Below are 23,802 nucleotides of genomic sequence, written 5' to 3' on the forward strand. Positions count from 1 at the left end.
GGTCCTGGGGGTTGCTCGTTTCTATGGTGACTGTGGACGCGCTGCTTTCCCTGGACGGTGCTCGGTGGCTGTGGAAGCGGTGAGCGGTCTGTGTGCGGTTTATATTCCCGTTTCTTATCCTCCTGTTAGTCGCAGCAGCTCTATTTATAGAGCGAGGTGAATGTACTTTTCTTTTCAGAAATGATAATGCAGCTGTGTGCGGGAGAACGTACAGGTGAGGAGGAGGGACCCCAACCTGGGGCGCCCCCACATGGCCAGCACCGGGACATCACTCCAGGTAAGGTGCATCAGCTGCTCTCAGGCCATGCTGGTATTTGTAGTCCAGCACACCTAATTACTGATTGTATTACCAGCACACAACATATCGGGCTACATTCACACAGCTAGAAAGAGTTTGCTGATATTATTACGCAGATTTTTTTTTCTAACATAAAAAGTTCCCATGTAATGATCAGTAAATACATAAAATTCTCTTTTATTCACCCAATACCTGAATCTGGCATACATGTATACACATGACCTCAGACACTGGATTACGGATCGGAACGCAGCTCATGTTTATGTCCCTTTGTGATTGTTTCCATTCAAAACAATGCAGATCAGATTCGTAAAAAAAAAAAAAAAAAAAAAAAAAAAAGACCAATGCCCCGCACACACGGTCAGATTTTTCAATGGCAAATGTTCGATGGGAGCTTGTTGTTGGAAATTCCGACCGTGTGTAGGCTCCATCAGACATTTTCCATCGGAATTTCCATCACACAAAATTTGAGAGCTGATTCTCAAATTTTCCAACAACAAAATCCATTTAAATTCCGATCGTGTGTACACAATTCCGACGCACAAAGTTCCATGCATGCTCGGAATCAGGCAGAAGAGCCGCACTGACTATTGAACTTCATTTTTCTCAGCTCGTCATATGCCTTGTACGTCACCGCGTTCTTGGTGATCAGAATTTCAGACAAGATTTGTGTGACCGTGTGTATGCAAGACAAGTTTGAGCCAACATCTTTCGGAAAAAATCCATGGATTTTGTTGTCGGAATGTGCGATCAATGTCCGATCGTGTGTACGCGGCATAAGGGATCATTTCCATGGCTATAAACAAGCTCATATACAAGTGTTTTAGAATTGCGGATCTGATCTGCATTGTTTTTAATGAAGACATTTACACAGGGCAGTAAACATGAGCTGCGGTCAGATCCATAACACAGAATCCAAAAATCTGCACCTAAGAACATGTGATTTACATGTATACGCATTTGTAGGAATGTAAATTAAAGCGGAGTTCCACCCAAAAGTGCAACTTCCACTCATTTGTCTCCCCCTCCGGTGCCACAATTGGAACCTTTCGGGGGGGTGGACAGGATACCTGATATCTTTGACAGGTATCCTGTTCCCACTTCCGGGAGTCCAGCCGCGGCCCGTGACATGACCCCAGGGCTCCCTCCTCCTCTCCGTCGCCGGGCCAGTAGGAGAGAGGAGCGGGGCCTTGCGCATGCGCAGTAGGGTTCCCAGCGTGAAGCCGTAAGGCTACACTGCCAGGTTCCCCTACCCGCAATGGTGGTGGCAGCACCCATCAGCTGATGGAAACAGCTGCGGTGCCAACATCGCGGGACTCCAGGACAGGTAAGTGTCCTATTATTAAAAGCCAGCAACTGCAGTATGTGTAGCTGCTGGCTTTTAAATTCTTTTTTTTTTTGTTTGGGTGGGACACTGCTTTAAGTTACATCAAGTTTTATATATGCATACATATCTTTAACCGCTTGCCGACCAGCCGCCGTTATGTTACGTCGGTTCCCTTTTTGTCCACTAGGGGCGCACGCGTGCCCCCTGCTCGCCCATGGAGCCGATGCGAGTGCCCGGCGGTCGCGTTCTTCTCCTACACAGTCCCATCCCCTCTTCAGTTAGAACACACCTAGGGAACACAATTAACCCCTTGATCGCCCCCTAGTGTTAACCCCTTTTCCTGCCAGTGACATTTTTACAGTAATCAATGCATTTTTATAGCACTGATCGCTGTATAAATGCCAATGGTCCCACCAAAAATGTGTCAAAATTGTCCGACGTGTCTGCCATAATGTCGCAGTCCCGATTAAAAATCAGATCGCTGCCATTACTAGTAAAAAAAAAAAAAATGAATAATAAAAATGCCATAAAAATATCCCCTATTTTGTAGATGCTATAACTTTTGCGCAAACCAATCAAGATACATTTATTGCGATTTTTTTTTTTAATTTTTTTTACAAAAAATATGTAGAAGAATACATATCGGCCTAAACTGAGGAAAAAAAATATTTTTGGGGGATATTTATTATAGCAAAAAGTAAAAAATAATGTGTGTTTTTTTTTTTTTTTTTTTTCAAAATTGTCACTCTTTTTTTTTTTTATTGCACAAAAAATAAAAACCGCAGAGGTGATCAAAAACAACCAAAAGAAAGTTCTATTTGTAGGGAAAAAAAGGACGTCAATTTTGTTTGGGTGCAACGTCGCACGACCGCGCAATTGTCAGTTAAAGCGACGCAGTGCCGAATCGCAAAAAGTGCTCTGGTCAGGAAGGGGGTAAAATCTTCTGGGGCTGAAGTCTTTACGGGTTTAAATGCATCTATACACAAGTATTTTACTGATTATTACACAGGAACTTTTCTCCTAGAAAACACATGTATTATGACATCAGCAACATTTTTACGGCCATGTTATTGAAGCCTATTATGTTGCACTTACCTGCAAACTAAGCCTGCGATGTCCCCACTGGTGGCTGCATCCATCTTCACCCTTCTTCCTTCCGGGGGGTGTGGACTCTGGCTCTGTGAGTGGCTGGAGTTGCATGACGTCACATGCGCGCGGGAGCCGACGATCACGGCACAAGCCCAATAGAAACAACATGATCATGCCCTTTCTTTAGAGCGTATGCGCTGATGACGTCGGTGAAAGCGCGTATGATAAATATCTCCTAAGGTTTAGGAGATATTTCCAGTACGTACAGGTAAGCCTTATTGTAGGCAAAAGTGGTATGTAAGGGTTTAAAACCACTTTAAAGTCCTTTTGTTATTAAAAAAAAAAAAAAACATTATACTTGCCTGCTCTGCGCAATGGTTGTGCACAGAGCAGCCCGGATCCTCCTCTTCTCAGGTCCCACGCTAGCTCCTCCCTCTTGCCCGGAGCCCCCACAGGAAGCAGTTTTCTCTGAGGGTGCCCAAGCAGGTGCGCTCCTGAACCGCAGCTGTGTGTGTCGATTCACACCTGGAGCCGTGGCTCGGCCCTGTCCCCTCAATCTCCCAAATGGCTCACTGGGTGTGATTGACAGCAACGGGAGCCATCGGCTCCCATTGCTGGCAAAAGCCAATCAGGAGTGCGAGTCACCAGAGAGGGAAGGATTTTGTGGACATTGCTGGATTGAGAGGGGGCTCGGGGGCTGATGCACACAGGAGGTTTTTTACCTTGTGCCTTTACAACCACTTTAACCACTTCCCACCCGCCATATAGCAAAATTACGGCCGGAAAGTGGTCTCATTATACTGACTGGGCGTCATATGACATCCAGCAGGATCAGCCACTAGCGTACGCTTGTGGGGGCGTGCAGCGCAGTGATCGGTGGTGTGGTGTGTCAGTCAGACACACTGCATCTCTGATCTAGGTAAAGAGCCTATGACATAGGCTCTTAACCATGTGATCAGCTGTGTCCAATCGTTTGATGCGTTTCAGTGGGGGGGAGCTGGTTGAGTTCCTACATCTATTTTCTGAGAAAAAAAAATCTGGTTATATTTGTATAGTCTTACAGATCTAACTGGCCCTTTAAAGGCAACCATAATGCTGATATGGCCCACAATGAAAATGAGTTTGACTACCCTGGCCTAGAATAATAACTGTTTCCCCCTGAGAATAAAACTTTCCATTTATCATTCGTCATTTTTTTTTTTTTTTTTCAAGCTACCTCAATAGAATGCGGAGATCAGATTTCAGAAAAAACATCAACACAAATCAAGATGGAGAATGATAAGGACAGTGGCCCCAGGTAATTATGATAACCCTGTTGTAATGAAACGTCCCACACTCTGCTTGAGTGCTTCCATCATATACCGCTTCCTTGCAGTCTGAATATAGATTTCAGATATTCCAACCGGGACAAACCCCCTTTGCATTCCGGACGGGAGAAAACTGTCCAATCAGTAGGGAGAGCTGTTGGAGGAATCCCCCACCCCCTCTCTCCTCAAAGCAAACACACTTACACATCCCATAATATCCAAGGCAGACAGACACAATAGGACAATGGAATACAGCCATACCCCAAACGACCCAGCAAAGAGTCCCCAACAGTATGAGACAATATACTATATAAAATATGGTAGCATAACGTGTGGTTGTACAGTAAGTCTGATTAGTACAGATCAGACTGGATTTCTCGTTCACCCTGTACCTCTATTAGAGACACAGGGTGACTTAGACATAGGAGGTGCATGGGGAGCTGAAACGGGTTTCCCAACCTCTCCAAGGGATTTTGGGTTCCACGGGCTCTCCCGTCACACCCGTCAAAGAATGAACTACATTCATACTGCAAAGCTTCACATCCAGGATGCAAAAATAGGTCACTTCTTTCTAATTATACTGTGCACTAAAGGTGCCTACAGATATAAGAGAACATTCACTTAATCTGGCTGTTTACATTTGGACCGGTGAATGGTCATGTGTTTGTAGTTTCCTTCTTGAACCTGAAAAATGTTCACTGGTTGACCTGCTTAGGATAAGGATAGGTTGATTGGCCAGCATAGATTTTCCCACTGGAATGATTTTATTTCCCTTGACAAAGCCAAGGCCCTCAGAACTTTTTTTGTCCTCCTTTATTAGCATGCAGAACTTGCAGCTTCTAATTTGGTGTTGCCTGAATTTCAGCCAATATACACAGGGGTCCATTCAATTTTTAATGCTTTTAATCAACTTCAGTCCGGTCAGTGAAGTTGATTTCAAGAATTTCTGTCAACTTTTATTTAAAGATAAAATTCAGAGACTCAGTCAAGGGGTTTTCAGCATCACAATGACTAAACAGAAAATTTTCAGCCTCTTGGCTATTTGATCTCTGTAGTCCCTAAGCCTGTCTCTGCACCAACTCACTACATTATCACATTCAGCTTTATGACAAACGGACTGCCCAACTTGGGCTGCACAGGCTCCTGCCTACTTACACAGTCTTGGTACCTCTTCAGGCGATGGCCTGGTCAGATTAAATCACCTTTGTGAAACCAGAAGACACTCTTCCAGTGCATGTTCTAACACACTGCTCCTGCAGCAGCTTATCTCCAGAGGAAGAAGCCTTGAACCATAGACAGCCCCATGACTAAAAGGGCTGTGCACAATGGGCATGCTGGTTTCCTGTTAAATGTGGACCCAAACTGCAAAACCTGTTTTCTCCACTCAGGACAGACATCCCAAAACCCCTCAACCTGCATAAGTTGGAACCCTGGATGATGGCATCTAACTCTTCTGACACAGTGACAAGGTGCAGCACTGTGACTAGATAGATATGCAATTTTTGCTTTTTTTTTTTTTACTCTTGCGATGGCTGCCAGTAAGTACAGAGTCCAAAAAATAACCTTAAAGAAAATGAGTCAAGATTGTTGACTTATTCAGAAACCTGAACAACTCAAAGTCTGAGGTGCGCTTTATCAGATTGATGCTTGAATAGGACCAATAGATCTTTTAAGGTAGACATGATCTGACCATCCTTGACCTATCTTCCAAGTTTCTATTAATGGAGACTGGGAGAGCAAAAGAATGATACCAACTATTAGGGGGAAAGTTGGGTTGAAACAAGTTTTGTAACCAGCCTGATTTCTATTCTTCTATCAACTGCTAGTCCACTTTTTTTTTTTTTCAGGTATGTCTGACGTTGCCCCTACTCCAGCCCCTGTAGGCAAGACCCTGGGTGTAGAGGTCATGATTATGTGACAGTCTAAAAATAAATCTTTGCCCTGGCACAATCTGATTGCCCTCCAATGTCTGTAGTCCGCTTTCGATATGAAGCTTGCAGAAGTCTTCACAGTTTACAAACCTTTCATATGGGTTCAGCTAAATCGGCAATGCTACTGAGGTGAACTGTAAATTGGGCCTCTGTAAATTGAGTCCTCAGGGCAATTAAATTAGATTTTTGATTGGACGCCATAGGATTGTTGTTAACTAATTTATTTTATGACACATTACATGAATACAAATCATTTATACCGATTTCTTGTCTTAGATTAACCAAAAAGTACCTGCGGGATCTGTGCAAGCGGCAAAAGCTGTATATGACTCCATATCTAAATGACACTCTATATTTACATTATAAAGGTAAGTGATATAATTAATCAAGTTATTAAATATTTCTAAAAATATTTTAAGCAGTACAACCGTAATGAAATAGGCCTTGATTTAAAGACAAGGGAACAATAACTGGAGGGCTGCAGAAAGGATTGAGTCATAGGTAAACTTGGTTCAAAGGGTCCATTCACACCAGATTGCTGACCTGCATTGATCAACACATACTAGTGCATATACATTGAAAAAAGAATGTAATTCAATAAGAGCAGTGCACACCGGTGCGTTGCAATGATGTACGCAGCCCTGTGCAGAAGAAAAAAGTAGAATCGGCACTATTTTTTTTTTTCCCAGTGCACTGCAACACCACATATGTAAACGCAACACACAAACATCAGAGTCAAAATAGTTGAAGTTTTCTGCACAGTTAAAGCTTAGTGGAGTTTAACCACTTCAGCTCCGGAGGATTTTACCCCCTTCATGAGCAGGCCATTTTTTTTCTGCGCTACTTTAACTGGTAATTGTGTGTCATGCAACGCTGTACCCAAAGAAAATGTATATCATATTTTTCACACAATTAGAGCTTTATTTTGGTGGTATTTAATCACCTCTGGGTTTTTGGGGGTTCGGGAGTGAGCCCGCACAAATGCCCCCATGGGAATCGGTTTCCTATTGGGGGCACCAGCAAGAGAGGAGGAGCCAGAAGCACCAGCAGGGGGGGGGGGGGGCTGAGAAGAGGAGGATCTGGGCCTCTCTGTGCAATTCTATTGCACAGAGCAGGTATGTATACATATGTTTGTTATTTAATTTTTTTTTAAATTTCCTTTACAGCCATTTTAATGCATACATTGCGGTGTGAATGGACCCTAAACGACACAAATAATGATGATGGCATATGGTGAAGGCTATTGTCTATGAGCAAATGCAGCTTGCTTTCAGGTGCATTCAGCCTGCATTTCAGATTTAGTTTCCTACGCTTCTGTGATCGTTCACAGTTTGTTGACCGCTACAGTTAACCTCCTTCTGACCTGTATTCACCATTGACTTTAAGAAGCAGTTCAGACATAAACAAAAGCCTGTCTACACAGGCCCTAAATTGTTTTCATATGGCTATATTATTATAGTGAAACGGCTTGTTAGAAATACGTGCCCGGCAAGTGCATATGATGGGGAAGCACAGTGCATATGCAGGGGCAGCACAGTGGTGTAGTAGTTAGCACATTCACCTAGCAGCAATAGGGTCGCTGGTTCAAATCCCGATCACGACACCATCTGTCTGGAGTTTGCATGTTCTCCCTGTGCCTGCGTGGGTTTCCTCCGGGTACTCCGGTTTCCTCCCACACTCTAAAGACATGCTGGTAGGTTAATTAGATCCTGTCGAAAAATTGGCCAAATATGTGTATGTTGTATGTGTATGTGTTTGTAAGCGTGTCAGGAACCCATGGGGCAAAGGACCGCGCTATACTGCAGATGGACACTGGCAGCAAAAAGCGCCCTGAGGTGATTCAGTTTGCATAGGTAGCGCTATACAAGTCACTCATTCATATGATGACCTCAAGTTTGTCTGTGTCAATTGATATGGTTAATTTATTAACTGTTTATTAGCCATTGCAACTTTTAGATGTCGAGTTTTCTCTCCGGTGAGTAGTTAATTTTAAAGGTGAAATGGATGAAGTACAAGGCATAATTGTAAAGGGCTGGATAGAAGCTGGGTTTTCATCTACCTGGAGATTTAAAAAAGTATGTTTAGAATCACTTTAAAACATATTATACTTATAATACAATAGTTTTGCAGAGAGCAGCCCTTATCCTCCTTTTCTTGGGTCCCACGCTGGAGCTCCTGGCTCCTCCCCTACCCGCCAAGTACAGTGTGCAGGCTCGCTCCCAAGCCTCTCTGTCTGCGTCTATTGACACAGACAGTGAGACTCAGAGCTGCCCCCACTTCCTCGTCATTGGCTGTTCGAGAATGGGCTCAGGTAGGTATAAGAGGGGCTGGGGGACTGCAAAGAACCATTTTGGGCGGCACAGTGTTGTAGCGGGTAGCGCTTTCGCCTAGCCGTAAAAAGGGTCGCTGGGTCGAATCCCAACCACGACACTACCTGCCTGGAGTTTGCATGTTCTCCCTGTGCCTGCGTGGGTTTCCTCCGGGTACTCCGGTTTCCTCCCACACTCCAAAAGACATGCTGGTAGGTTAATTGGATCCTGTCTAAATTGTCCATAGTATGTATGAATGTGAGTTAGGGACCTTAGATTGTAAGCTCCTTGAGGGTAGGGACTGATGTGAATGTACAATGTATATGTAAAGCGCTGCGTAAATTGATGGCGCTATATAAGTACCTGAAATAAAAATAAAAAATAAAAATTTTAAGGCAGTAAACAAGATTCTCATGCCTAGGGTATCCCTGATAAAAGCAATGAAGTGTTGTGTAACATTTTCATGGACATTTCCATAAGGGCTCATCTGGAATCTTTTTCCTTTGCATAGAATAGTGCACCAGGCATACGATTTCTACAAGGATAGTTCTGAGCCTGTGACTCGCTTCCGGAGTTTTATCAAGAGAGTTTTGTGTTGGGTGACCTATTTTAAATTAGAAATTAAGGTTATATGACAGAACAATATGGTCACCAAAAAAATTGGCATTGTGGAAAAAAAAATATATTTTTAGGACATATAGTTGTATCTCAAGAATTGAATCATCTGCTGTAAATGGTAAAATTTAAAAGTGGTTGCAAGAATGTATCTCATATAGTCTGTAAAGTACACAATTGGTCAAAATCTATAGTAAGGTTCAAGTGTTTTAGTATGATACATCTAAACCACGTAAAACCAGTACACAGAGTGTTGGAATGTTGGGATTTTCTGGAAATAATTTTGTCTGGACTGGATATACTGTAAGCTTCTGCTTGAAACCTTTAGGATCTTCACAGTGTAAGAAAGTTGTACTATAGAGAGAGCGTGACTGTACTGCATCCACGTAATATTGGTGCTGTCAATGCGGGCCTGAGAAAAGTGTGTAGTTTCTGCTACTTCTTGCTACTTCATAATACGTTTGTAAATGTACAGAGAGTCCTCCAAGTTGCTTTTGTATACAAAAGCTTTTTACTTATTGGTGGTCAGCTTTCCAAAGTAAAACCTGAAAATCTATTAAATATGATAAAGTGCCACTGGTATGGCAAGGACCTCTAGGTAGTTGAGACCTTTGCCCTACACTCTGCAGCTCGCTGTTGGCCCATCGTTATAATGTGCCGTTTTGTTATCCAGTAGTAAGACAAAAGGAGCAGGGCCAAGCCAACCATTGTAGCTGTTCAAACCAACTGGGGCAGATAACTGTGAAACTAAACAAATATGTAACCACCTGGAGATACTGGCTATTAAATACCAGTAGTGCTTTACAAACAGAGTGAAGTGAACCTCAGTTTTATTACATCAGAGGTTGAAAACACCCATAAGTAAAGAAAAAAACAAACTTATCTGTTACCTGTAAAGTAAATCCAACATCATCCCCTCGACAGTGTAAAGTCTCCACGAGCTGACACACGGATGTACATACCGATGTATTTCTGAGTTGGAACCCTTTTTCATCAGAGCCACCAGGTTTAACAATAAAGTCGCTGTAGATCCGAGGGGGACATGCAAGGAGAATTAAAAAACAGCATTTTTGCAGGCACATGATTGGATGATAAAATCAGCAGAGCTTCCCCTCATTTCAGATCTACCCCTTAGATTTAGAGCGACTGCACTTCCAAGTGCACTTTCAAATGCACTTGCTGTGCAAAGTGGATTTGCCTTTTGTAAATAACCCCCTTTGCTACAATGTAAAATAGTGAGTGTACAGCTTGTATAACAGTGTAAATTTGTTGTCCCCCTCAAAATAACTCAACACACAGCCATTTATTTCTAAACTGCTGGCAACAAAAGTGAGTACACCCCTAAGTGAAAATGCATGCATGCCTGGCCATTATAATCTATGGTCCAACTGCTCTGGTAACTACTACTATCTGGTGGTGGAGTCCATTTTTTCCTTTTCTTTCACGTATGATATTTTTTTGGAGGTTGGTGCACTTTGGATGTTCTGTGATGGAACTTTATATTTCTTATGAATGGACTGCATATACATATTTTTCGATTAACTTTTTTTTTTTTTTTATATTTGGAATTACACATGCACTATCAGTTGCACTTTATGATTATTTATTTTTGAATTTATTTATTGATTACACTTTCCCTTTTTAATAGATATTTGTTGAAATTTATGCACTTATAACTTGTAGAGCCACCAGGTTGCTAAGCACAATTTTGCAAATTGGTCCTTGTTTGATTGCTAGTAGTGAAAAATTGACTTGAACTTGAAGGTGATGGTCAAAAGAAACATCTGTACCATTGTTTGAAAACTTTGGGAGAATATTTTTGCAGGAGTCAAATAAAGACGTACAAGCAGAATAAATGAAAAGCCATTTAGTAAGCACTAAGTGATCAAGATTTTTTTTTTAACTCATGCTTACATCTCTCATCTTATGGTTATAAAAATATTGTCTAAATGTTTGGACCTCAGCCCATTTAGCTGCTTTGAGATAGATAATTGGGAAAACTTCAGTCTAGTCGATTTTATAAAATGCTTTACTGAAATGTTAAAAGGCGCTTGCACTCGGGGCCTTCATTCAGGGCTAGCACTGGGAGTGCTATATTGCTTAAATAAAAGTGAAATCATTTCCCTTTGCAACACCCCACCACTCACTGCCATTTATTATAGGTTTGTGAATGTACACAGAGCATCTGCATGCTGGTGGAGGAATTTGATGACTGGAACTGGGGTGACTAGAAAATATATATATATATAAAATCAGTGGGGACGGAAAGTATTCAGACCCCCTTCAATTTTTCACTCTTTGTTATATTGCAGCCATTTGCTAAAATTATTTAAGTTCATTTTTTTTCCTTATTAATATACACACAGCACCCCATATTGACAGAAAAACACAGAATTGTTGACATTTTTGCAGATTTATTAAAAAAGAAAAACGGAAATATCACATGGTCCTAAGTATTCAGACCCTTTGCTCAGTATTTAGTAGAATCACCCTTTTGATCTAATACAGCCATGAGTCTTTTTGGGAAAGATGCAACAAGTTTTTCACACCTGGATTTGGGGATCCTCTGCCATTCCTCCTTGCAGATCCTCTCCAGTTCTGTCAGGTTGGATGGTAAACGTTGGTGGACAGCCATTTTTAGGTCTCTCCAGAGATGCTCAATTGGGTTTAAGTCAGGGCTCTGGCTGGGCCGTTCAAGAACAGTCACGGAGTTGTTGTGAAGCCAATCCTTTGTTATTTTAACTGTGTACTTTGGGTCATTGTATTGTTGGAAGGTAAACCTTTGGCCCAGTCTGAGGTCCTGAGCACTCTCGTCCAAGATATCCCTGTACTTGGCAGCATTCATCTTTCCCTCGATTGCAACCAGTCGTCCTGTCCCTGCAGCTGAAAAACACCCCCCACAGCATAATGCTGCCACCACCATGCTTCACTGTTGGGACTGTATTGGACAGGTGATGAGCAGTGCCTGGTTTTCTCCACACATACCGCTTAGAATTAAGGCCAAAAAGTTCTATCTTGGTCTCATCAGACCAAAGAATCTTATTTCTCACCATCTTGGAGTCCTTCAGGTGTTTTTTTAGCAAACTCCATGCAGGCTTTCATGTGCCTTGCACAGAGGAGAGGCTTCCATCAGGCCACTCTGCCATAAAGCCTCGACTGGTGGAGGGCTGCAGTGATGGTTGACTTTCTACAACTTTATCCCATCTCCCGACTGCATCTCTGGAGCTCAGCCACGGTGATCTTTGGGTTCTTCTTTACCTCTCTCACCAAGGCTCTTCTCCCCCAATAGCTCAGTTTGGCCGGACGGCCAGCTCTAGGAAGGGTTCTGGTCGTCCCAAACGTCTTCCATTTAAGGATTATGGAGGCCACTGTGCTCTTAGGAGCCTTAAGTGCAGCAGAAATTTTTTTGTAACCTTGGCCAGATCTGTGCCTTGCCACAATTCTGTCTCTGAGCTCTTCAGGGCAGTTCCTTTTGACCTCATGATTCTCATTTGCTCTGACATGCACTGTGAGCTGTAAGGTCTTGTGTAGACAGGTGTGTGACTTTCCTAATCAAGTCCAATCAGTATAATCAAACACAGCTGGACTCAAATGAAGGTGTAGAACCATCTCAAGGATGATCAGAAGAAATGGACAGCACCTAAGTTAAATATATGAGTGTCACAGCAAAGGGTCTGAATACTTAGAACCATGTGATATTTCAGTTTTTCTTTTTTTTAAAATGTCAACAATTCTGTGTTTTTCTGTCAATATGGGGTGCTGTGTGTACATTAATGAGGAAAAAAATGAACTTAAATGATTTTAGCAAATGGCTGCAATATAACAAAGAGTGAAAAATTTAAGGGGGTGTCAATACTTTCCGTCCCCACTGTGTGTGTGTGTGTATGTGTGTGTGTGTGTGTGTGTGTGTGTACATGTATGTAATATATATAATAAAAATATATACTTATTAGATGATTCCGATGTCTCAACATCATTGCCTACCAGAAACTACAAACATCACCCATTTATTAAAAAGCTCTAACATATTTAGTTTCTTTTAGGACCCGTTTCTAATATATTTTTTAAAATAAGCAGGCCAGCTTTTTTACAAATTAAAATTTCACCTCTGGCCATAATACTTGCCATCTCTCTATTAAGTCTATTAGCATGCATTATTCTTCTGGAAAGGTATCCTGGAGTAAATGTATACTGTATATTGTTTTTTTTTTACTGTGCATTTGTCATTTTCTATTGCATTTGTATTGAAGACATTTTTTTTTTTTTCTTTTGTTGGTTTTAAGGATTTATGCGTGTTGAGAATCTTGAGGAGTATACAGGCTTGAAATGTCTTTGGCTGGAATCTAATGGTCTGCAGAAGATAGAGAATCTGGATGCTCAGACAGAGTTACGTTGCCTCTTCTTGCACCAGAACCTTATCAATAAAATTGAGAATCTTGAACACTTGCAGAAACTTGACTCACTTAATCTTTCAAACAACTGCATCAGGACAATAGAAAACCTGTGTAAGTAGCTTCAAGCAGTGCATGTACCAGTAAAAAGTGAGAAATTAGATTGTGTAGCCCCAATGTCTGGGGCTCAGTGATTTATTTAGTCATGTATTTATTTTTACACAAAAAGGACCTCTTAAAGTGTATGTAAAGCCATATTTTTTTTTTTTTTTAGTCGTGGATAGATTTGGGAAGGGTTAAAACCCATGTCGCTTTTTGGGCAATAGTGTCCCACTAGGGAAATTGTCCTTCACTCCTGGTCCTGGAATTGCAACAAGAAATTAGGGAAAATTTCCAACTTAAAGGGGTTGTAAAGCCAGAAGGTTTTTTATCTTTAATGCGTTCTATGCATTCAAATAAAAAAACCTTCTGTGTGCAGCAGCTTCCCCAACACCCCTAATACCTAATACTAACCTGAGCCCCATCTTTCTCCAGCTATGTGCACAAATTCTTCGGCCGTCCGAGACTCTCCTCCTGATTGGCTGAGACACTGCAGCGGCGCCATTGGCTCCCGCTGCTGTCATTCAAAGTCAGTTAGCCAATCAGAAGAGGGGGCAGGGCTGAATCGGGACTGCATGTCTGAATGGACCCAGGGAGCTGTGACTCGGCTAGGGTGCCCCTATAGCAACTTGCTTGCTGTGAAGGCATTCGACAGGAGGGAGGGGCCAGAGGGACCAGAGAAGAGGAGCTCTGTGTAAATATATAAGTATAACATGGAAAGTGTACACCCATTAAGTATTGTCCTCTTTCTTTCTTGGTGATGGTGATCAAAAGGACAAGTTTGGGGTAAATTTCTCCAGCACTGACACAGATGGCAATAATAACTTGATTAAGGCTGGGTTCAGACTTATGCAAACTGGATGCGGATTTCCCCCGCATCCAATTCCCATGACAGGAGATTGTGACCGGCTCTGTTTGGAGCTGGTTCACACATCTCCGGGGCAGCTGCGGAGCGATTTGCACAGGGGTCCTGCGCGTCTTTGGCTCAGTTTCAGGTCTGAAATCAGGCAAAAACTCGGGCCTGATTCATTCCCTGCTGTCATTTGCATCCATTTTAAGTTTTAACCCAGCCCTGGTAAGAAAAAAGTGTTTCTCCATACACGTTAAATTTAAGTATTATATTTAAAATGTGTCTATATTGCCCACAGAAAGTATTTAACAAACTACACTTGGCTTTCTAGTCTAGGGAGGAATGATAATGGACAAAAACCTAACCAAAAAAATGAAAAGCCATAATCCATAAAATTCAATGTTCTAAAATGTTACAATTTACAACTAAATTAAACGCCAACTGCAGAATGAATTATCCTGAATTGTCAGCATAAGGGCTCATGTACACAGGGCAGTTTAAATCCTTTTCTGAGCGCTGGAAATTTGACAGTTGGAAACAGACGTTGAAAAGCATCAGTTTTACAGCTTTTACATACCCAGTTTATGCAAGTTTAGCAGTGGTTATGAGCGTTTGAGGTTAGAAGCATTTTTTAACCACTTCAATACCAGGCACTTTCGCCCCTTCCTGCCCAGGACAATTTGCAGCTTTCAGTACTGTCGTAATTTGAATGACAATTGCGCAGTCATGCTACACTGTACCCAAACGAAATTTTTAGCATTTTCTTCCTACAAAAAGAGCTTTCTTTTGGAGGTATTTGATCACCACTTTATTTTTTTTTTAGTTTTTATTTTTTGCTAAACAAACTAAAAAAGACTGAAATTCGTTTCGGTTATAAAAATTCGTTTTCTCCTTCACTGACAGGCACTGATGAGGTGGCACTGATTTGACTAGACACGCCGCACTCGTCGCACTGCGCGCCAGCATATTTTCTTGCTGGACGTCATATGACGCCAAGTCAGGATAACAGAACCACTTCCCGGTCGTCGTTCTGCTATAGGCCGGGCGGGAAGTGGTTAAAGATAACCTCAGGAGAACCCCCCCAAATGCCCACAATGCATGAAAAACAAGTAAATTATTACCCATTTCAGCCATTCTGTGAGAGAAGAAAGAGCAGCAGCAGAGAGAGAAGTGTGCTTGTAGGTAGATGTCCTATTTGTGTCTTCACTATGGATCCCAGCATGTGTGAGGAAATGCTCCTGATGTTTCTGTTGCTGATGCTCTGAAGACATAGAAAATTGCATGAGATTGCAGAGTTCGTTGCTACTGGACTCACCCATTGATGCAGGCAACAGCATGTGGTGAAATTTGTGTTTTTTCAACATTTTTGTATGTTCAAAAAGTATCAGAAATGTTTTCCCCTTTTAAAAATGCTTATAAAGGCAAACTTGAATAAACGCAGTTTAGCTCGGTTACAAGCATTTGGCATTTGAAATGCCGGTAAACTACAGTCCTGAACGCAATTTTTGCTGCTTTCAAAAAACTGTCTGTAACCTCAACTCAACAACTCAACAAAAAAAATGCTCCTAAATTCAAGTTTAGGAACTGTAGTGTACATGATGCCTTACACTCCTGCCTGCTGTTCCAGGATCAGGTAAAATGTTTAGGAAGTTTTTAGCATTTTGTAGCCTAAAAATGTCTTCAAAGTTTCTGTCGCATGACTTACTGAAATCTTCTCTTTTCTACAAGCTGTGCCTGGTGAGAGGAAGGTCATATTCTGGTGATGTACCTGCCGTTTGAGGACTGCACGTCCTGGAGTTCAAGTAGTTTTAAAAACAATACTTTGATACGGCTTTAGTAGTATTACTTCTTTAAAGTTGCAGATCCATGAATACAAATCAGGAGTGAGTGTTATGCGGTGGATGCATTTGCATGCTGACTGCTGCTGCTTCCACAATAAGTGGAATTATTTTCTTTGCAAAACTGCTAGTAAAGACTTGACTTTTATTAAGTTGCTGCTTACACTATAGTGTGCTCCCACATCAGCTGAACTAAATTAAAAAATGCTGAGCAACACTTTTTGTGTCTCAAAGTTATTACCCCTACTCGGCTATTGTGAACACTCAAGTAAATCAAATAATAAGTAAATAACACTACTATAAAATCAACAAGATCCACTCACTCTAGTGCCATGACGATGACACCTCACTCTAGTGCTGGGGACTACAGGGAGGGAGGTATCTTTTAAAGGGTTTGTAAAGAATCACTTTTTTCCCATAAAAATAACAAACATGGCTATACTTAAAATATGAAATAAAAAAAAAAATCACAATAACTTGCAAAGATTCACTTTCCCCTAGCATTCATATATTACAATTGATAATCCAATGCTCAAACAGCAGCTACTATAAAAATTCAACAACATAAAATATATGCTTTAACTTCCCCAAAGAAACCAAAAGCATTAGAAGATATAAATTGGGATAAAATCTTAGAAACAAAGAACATGGAGGAGAGATGGGTTTGCTTTAAGAGAATATTAAATAAAGGCATTAGCCAGTGCATTCCATTGGGAAATTAAATTTAAAAGAGTGAACAAAAGTTGTGGATGGCTTAACTCCAATATAAAAATGCATATAAAAGCAAAGGAGAAGGCCATCAAAAAATACAAGGCTGAGGGATCATCATCAGCATTCAGACTTTACAAAGAATGCAACAAGATATATAAGGGTGCAATTTGGGCTGCTAAGATAGAACTGGAAAGACACATGGCAGAAGAGAGCAAAGAAAATCCCAAGAAATTTTATATAAACAGTAAAAAAGAGAGGACAGAACATATTGACCCCATAAAGAATGAGGAAGGACATCTGGTTACAAAGAAAGGAGAGATGGCGAAGGTATTTAATTTATTCTTCTCCTCAGTCTTCACGAGGGAATCGGGGGAGAGGGGGCTTCAGTAACCAAAACTACAGTGTTTGTCCTCCTGATACACCACAGGAAGCACCCTCATGGCTAACAGAGGACAGAATAAGAAATAGACTTGGGAAACCTAACATTAATAAATCACCAGATGGCTTGCACCTGAGGGTACTTAGGGAACTCAAGTAATTGCCAGACCATTGTTCCTAATTTTTACTGACTGGAATGGTACCAGCTGATTGGGGAAAAGCCAATGTAGCACCAATATTTAAAGAGCCAAAATACATCCCTGGGAATTACAGACCAGTTAGCCTAACATCAATAGTATGCAAGCTCTTGGAGGGGATAAGGTACTATATACAAGATTTTGGTAATGAAAACGGTATCAGTAGCAGTAATCGGCATGGAGTCCTGAAGAATCGTTCTTGCCAAACCAATCTATTAACCTTCTATGAGGAGGTGAGCTGCCATCTAGACAAAGGAAGGCCCGTAGACGTGGTATATCTGGATTTTGCAAAAGCATTTCACACAGTTCCCCATAAATGTTTACTGTACAAAGTAAGGTCTGTTGCCATGGACCATAGGGTGAGTACATGGATTAAAAACCTGGCTACAAGGGCGAGTTCAGAGGGTGGTGATAAATGAGGAATACTGGGAATGGTCAGGGGTGGGAAGTGGGGGTCCCCCAGGGTTCTGTGCTGGGACCAATCCTGTTCAATTTGTTCATAAACTACCTGGAGGATGGGGTAAACAGTTCAATCTCTGTATTTGCGGACGACACTAAGCTAATCAGGGCATTAACTTCTCCGCAGGATGTGGAAACCTTGCAAGAAGATCTGGACAAATTATTGGGGTGGGCAACTACATGGCAAATGAGGTTTAATGTAGAAAAAATGTAAAATAATGCAATTGGGTGGCAAAAATATGAATGTAATCTACTCAATAGGGGGTGAACCTCTGGGAGAAATCTAGAATGGAAAAGGACCTGGGGGTCCTAGTAAATGATAGGCTCAGCAATGACCTGCAATTCCAAGCTGCTGCTAACAAAGTAAACAGAATATTGGCATGCATTTAAAAAGAGGATTAACTCCAGAGATAAAACGATAATTCTCCTACTCTACAAGACTCTGGTCCAGCCTAACCTGGAGTATGCTGTCCAGTTCTGGGCACCAGTCCTCAAGAAAGATGTACTGGAAATGGAGCGAGTACAAAGAAGGGCAACAAAGCTAATAAAGGGTCTGGAGGATATTAGTTATGAAGAAAGGTTGCGAGCACTGAACTTATTCTCTCTGGAGAAGAGAGGGGATATGATTTCAATTTACAAATACCATACTGGTGACCCCACAGGGTTAAAACTTTTTCGCGGAAGGCAGTTTAATAAGACAAGTGGCCACTCATTAAAATTAGAAGAAAAGGGGTTTAACCTTAAACTGCGTAGAGGGTTCTTTACAGTAATGCCCCGTACACACAATTGGACTTTCCGACAACAAAACCGTGGATTTTTGTTCGAAGGTTGTTGGCTCCAACTTGTCTTGCATACACACGGTCACACAAATGTTGGCCAACAATTTACGAACGTGGTGACATACAAGACGATAAAAAGGAAGTTCAATAGTCTTGTGATATCTCCATTCCGAACGTTAGTTTTACAAGACCGAGCGCTTCCGGCTCGTACTTGATTCCGAGCATGCGTGAACTTTTGTGCGACAGACTTGTGCGACAGACTTGTGTACACACGATCGAAAAGTCCGACAACAAAGTTTTGTTGACGGAAAATTTGAGAACACCAACAAATGTTCCATGGAGCATACACACGGTCGGACTTTCAGACAAGCTCAAATCCAACATTTTCCATTCGAAAGTCAGATCGTGTGTACGAGGCAAAGGAGCAGCAAGGATGTGGAATTCCCTTCCACATGCGTTGGTTTCAGCGGGGGGGGCATTGATGGTTTCAAAAAAATGATTCGATAAGCACCTGAACGACTGCAACATACAGGGATATACAATGTAATACTGACATATAATCACACACATAGGTTGGACTTGAGGGACTTGTGTCTTTTTTCAGCCTCACCTACTATGTAACTATATACTGTATTAGAAGCGCTTCACACACATAATTTGAATAGTCCCAAAAAATGATCATAATACACCATGTGATTCCTTAGGTATACAGGTATACTTCATAGGTCCCGTCACCACACCTCATGGAATACTGCTCCCTGTGGATGTTGAACCAGATCTCAAAGTAAAATATGCCTTAAACAGGTTGTAACCCTTCCTTTATACGTTGTACCTATAGGTAAGCCTAGAATAAGGCTTACTGGGTCAGTCAATGAGTGTACAGCTCAACTTTAGAATCACCGCGATTAGCCATTCCGAGGAGCGGTGAGCGTGTACATGCAGTTTGACGTGTGACCCACTGTTTCCATGCTTTTAACAATCTTTTATCTTGTGATCTTCTGATGAGAGGAGGATTCCTATATGCAATTTGCACTGAGCTTAAGACGTATTTTACTTTGAGATCTGGTGAGTTCAACAGCCGCAGGGAGCGGTATTCCACGAGGTGTGGTGACCGGACCTATGAAGAAGTATACCTGTAACACCATATCCCACTCAACCTGATGTGAACCATATAGGACTCACATGGTGTATTATGATAATTTTTTGGGACCATTCAAATTATTTGTGTGAAGTGCTGCTAATGCTTTTGGTTTCTTTGGGGAAGTTTAAAGCATAAATGTTATGCCTATACTTACCTGCTCTGTACAAGGGTTTTGCACAGAGCAGCCCTGATCCTTCTCTTCTGGGGTCCACCTGCCAGAGCTCTTAGCTCCTCCCCTCCATAGGGTGCCCCCACGGAGAGCCGCTTTCCTTGGGGGCACCCATGTGGACGTACTTCCGAGTCCCACTGCTGCATCCATTGACACACAGTGGGACTTGGCCCCGCTGCCCTGTCACTGGATTTGATTGACAGCAGTGGGAGCCAATGGCTCTGCTGCTATCAATCTGTCTAATGATGAGAAAGATGGGGGCTCATGCCTAACGCTGGAACGGATCGGGCACATGTAAGTAAAAGGGGGGCTCTGGGGACAGCAGCAGCAAAAAAGGTTTTTCACCCCAATCCATAGAATACATTAAGGTGAAAACCTTAAGACTTTACAACCACTTTACCAACCAGACCACTGAGACCACTGACAAGCAATCTGGATGATGTAGGCTGTCATGTGGCCTAAGGCCTGGTTCACACATATGCATTTTTTAGCGCATTTTCAGTTATGCAGAAACACACTACAGTCCATTTAACATAGTTTCCTATGGATGTAGTTCACATCTGTGCAGTGCTTGAGCAAGTGATTGTAGAAAAGGAGTGGCTGCAGGAGATCAGCAATGTTGGGATGAAAAAGGTGTAAACAGTATATTATAAAACAATAAAACATAATAGTTTTTTAGGATACAGTTGGGGTTTAGATCTACTTTAAGCACAAAGAATACATGCATTGTCTAAGACGAAGGCGGATCTATAAAAACTTGGAATGCATATTGGTTACAATTGATGATTACAATATTTGACATATCTTAGGAATTTAACAGCCTTTTATTTGTATTTCAGCTTGTCTCCAAGTTTTGTCAACTTTGCAAATTGCACACAACCGATTACAATCTGTGGATGATGTACAGCACCTTCAAGAATGCCTTAGTATCAGCGTTCTAGATCTATCCCATAATAAGTTAGATGATCCTGCTGTAATTGATGTCCTTGAGAAAATGCCGAATCTGGTATGTACAGAAAAGTAAATTTACCATGTGGCCATATTGGGTCAATGATCTCATGAGCATCCCTACCTCTTTGCAATGTCAGCTGGACCCATATCCAAACAAATGCAACCACATCCCTACTAGGCAGGATTCTAGAGTCTGGTAGATCTCCTGGCGGCCCAGCTGCAACCTTGAGACCCCTGTGGTGAGCCAAGCAGAAAATGAATTGGTCAAAGCTGTGCAGCTTGTCTGTCCCTTCACAAGGAAGAATGCGCTTTTAGGCAGTTGGTGTCTAATGGCACCATGGTTAGTGTGGTAGAAGGGTCTGGCGCTGTTCCTTTAACTAGATAATAATTCCCTGCCTACGCTGTATGTCTCTAATTCAAAGCAAGGCGTGTGAGTGTAAATTCCTAAATATGAACAAAACGTACTCGTATCCAGTGGTAGTATCCTTAGAAGATTGTGCAATTGTAAACAAGCTTTAAATATGAAAAAGAAAAAGCAAACTATAAACACATAAATATAATAATATTTTCAAATCCCATATATAATAGTGCTGGTAGTGTTCCAAATGGCATAAAGTGTAGGTGGAGAGGGGGAAGAGGGGGGGGGGGGGATCAGGGGGGGGGGAAAGGAAGGGGTGAGGGGGAGGGGATGGGGGAAGGGGGGAAGGAGAGAGGTGTGGGAAATCTATTGGAATTACTCCTAGTAAAGTGCAAAACGTGCTGTCAAAGGTCATAAAAAGTCCTTATTGTGTATATACTCTTATTAGAGTGATATCCTGTGCAATATCTTGTGCAGTATCTTAGTGCTAATGACGTGATGCTTGTAATCCTTCAATGATTTAAAATCCTTGTTCTGAAAGTGCAGCCACTCACCGGATCACTTCACCCCTGCAGGGGTACTAGGCGGTTACAGTTTTGCGCCACTGTACGGCAATCACTGGCAGACTCAGGATCATGATGTTTCATATAAAAGGAGAGAAGGAGTGCCCATAGCATAAAACCGTTTTTAAAAAGTTTATTAAACAAATGAATAGGTACTCACAATTTCACAATACAAATCAAGCGGAGTGGTAAAAAGTCACGATCAGTCCTCAGCGCTGGTAAGTAGGTGATAGTGGGAAGCACAGATTTAGGCCACGCCCTACGCGTTTCGTCGTTAGGACGTCTACAGGAGCGTGACCTATGCTGTATCTTCCCACCCTTATATAGTGTGCGGTGTCCCCTTGTTAATTCTCGATTGGCGTCCATTTTCCTGTGGTTCCGCGGACCGGAAGTGTGTCCGCGGCCATTTTGCCTATATTCTGCAGACCGAAGCCCGCCTATATCTAGTGGTCTAGTGCTACAGAGGGACAGTTTGTTTAAGCTATTCGGCGGCCATTTTGCCTGAGATTTTGGCAGACAGTAGACCATGTTCATTGTCTCTGTGTGCATACTTCTCCAGATCCCGGCGGCCATTATGCCTATGATTTTTATAGACACAGGAGACCATAAGGAAAAATTCCCTTGCAACTAATTTACCTTAGTTTCGTTTTTAAGATGATCCCAATCCAAATTTGCTGATTAAAAACAAGTGTATGGTAATAGGTATACCGCACATTATAAAAAGGTTCTACCAGATCTATTAGTATGCAATAAAACCAGAATCATTATACTAAAATCAAATATAAAAAACGCCGACATATAAGCCACTATAATGGACAATTACATGACAAATAAAATCATAAAAAATGAAAAATAATGAAAATGAAATAAAACTTTTTAGATAAAACCATTGGTAATTAAAACACTGTGTATTCTATGTAAATTATTGTTTTCGCATATCTTTTATTTTTGTTTATATTTTTATTTCCATATGTTGTTCTGGGAAGAGGGAGGAAAAAGTTTATGTGGGGGGCTTATTATATATGTTAGGTCAACTGTTAAAATTTATTTATATTTGTACATTATATATCCATATCTGGTTATTATGCTGGGTTATCAATTCTGTAATGTACAACTGGAAGAAATATATTAGGTGTCTGTACTAGGTTCCTTGCTGGATGTAAATGTGAACCTGTGTCAAATAAGACTTAGGATTTTTTTAATATATATACATGTTAAGCAAGTGGAGAAGCAAAGGAGAAAAAAGGAGAAATCAGGAGGATTTTTTCTGATTGTGGAATGCGTATTTCCTCTAGTGTGGGCCAGTGACCTCATACTGTAGTTATATGTTAGAGGGAGGGGTTTTGAAGTCTGTGTTGTACAATGCGCGCATATCTATTTGCATGTTTTACGTGTATATACAAGGACTCTTACTTAAAAGGTATGTAAGACTTTTTAACTCTTTATCTTGGGAAATCGTTGGTGCACTTTTCTCAATAGAGATGATTGATGTCAGTTCCCTTCATTTTTTCGGGGACAGGGCTAGTTTGTTGCTGATGTACTTCTAAGGCCAGATGTAAGGTGCTACATGTCTCCCATTTTTAGAGTTACTGTTACTGGTTGTTTAGAAAGCAGCTTCATGCGATGCTGTGTGTCTCCCATGCTTGTGTTACTGTTAATAGTTGGTTAGGAAGCAATTGAGGTCGAGGTCTATATTCATACCCATAGGCTGTAGGGTATCCAGCAAAAATATCCACTTGGTTTCATTTTGTGAAACCTTGGTTTTTTTATTTTCGCCTCGCCAATGGCCCTTGATTTTGTCTATTGCATAGAATGTCATATATGCTGGATCCCTATTATGATAGTCTCTGAAATGCCTAGAGACGCTATGTTTGTTGAACCCTTTTTTGATGTTTTTAGTTTTCAAATAGTTTTATTGAGAGTAACAAAATCAGTACACAAAATAGATATACATGTACATCCTTCAGAGTCATAGGGATATCATTTTAAACAATATGATATGGTGTAGGTATGATAGGCTATAAGACCGTCCTGAGATCACA

General features: G+C 41.4%; 1 protein-coding gene across 1 annotated transcript; it reads left to right on the top strand.

The window, feature by feature from the left end:
- Nucleotides 1-20,912, top strand: LOC141111738 (dynein axonemal assembly factor 1-like). The gene is made up of 6 exons (XM_073603879.1): nt 1-86; nt 179-277; nt 3,927-4,011; nt 6,229-6,320; nt 13,160-13,381; nt 20,728-20,912. Exons 2-6 carry the CDS (start codon nt 181-183, stop codon nt 20,910-20,912), a joined length of 681 nt encoding a protein of 226 aa, XP_073459980.1. The 5' UTR covers nt 1-86; nt 179-180.
- Nucleotides 20,913-23,802: the final 2,890 nt, after the last annotated feature.

The sequence above is a fragment of the Aquarana catesbeiana genome, linkage group LG11 (assembly GCF_042186555.1).
Source record: "Aquarana catesbeiana isolate 2022-GZ linkage group LG11, ASM4218655v1, whole genome shotgun sequence".
NCBI lineage: Eukaryota > Metazoa > Chordata > Amphibia > Anura > Ranidae > Aquarana > Aquarana catesbeiana.

What these genes read in the sequence shown, in the direction of transcription:
- LOC141111738 (XM_073603879.1), top strand. Translation starts at nt 181, where the DNA reads ATGATAATGCAGCTGTGTGCGGGAGAACGTACAGGTGAGGAGGAGGGA. An exon ending in GCACCGGGACATCACTCCAG is followed by an intron (nt 278 to 3,926) that starts GTAAGGTGCATC and finishes TTTTTTTTCAAG; the next exon opens with CTACCTCAATAGAATGCGGA. An exon ending in CAGGACAATAGAAAACCTGT is followed by an intron (nt 13,382 to 20,727) that starts GTAAGTAGCTTC and finishes TTTGTATTTCAG; the next exon opens with CTTGTCTCCAAGTTTTGTCA.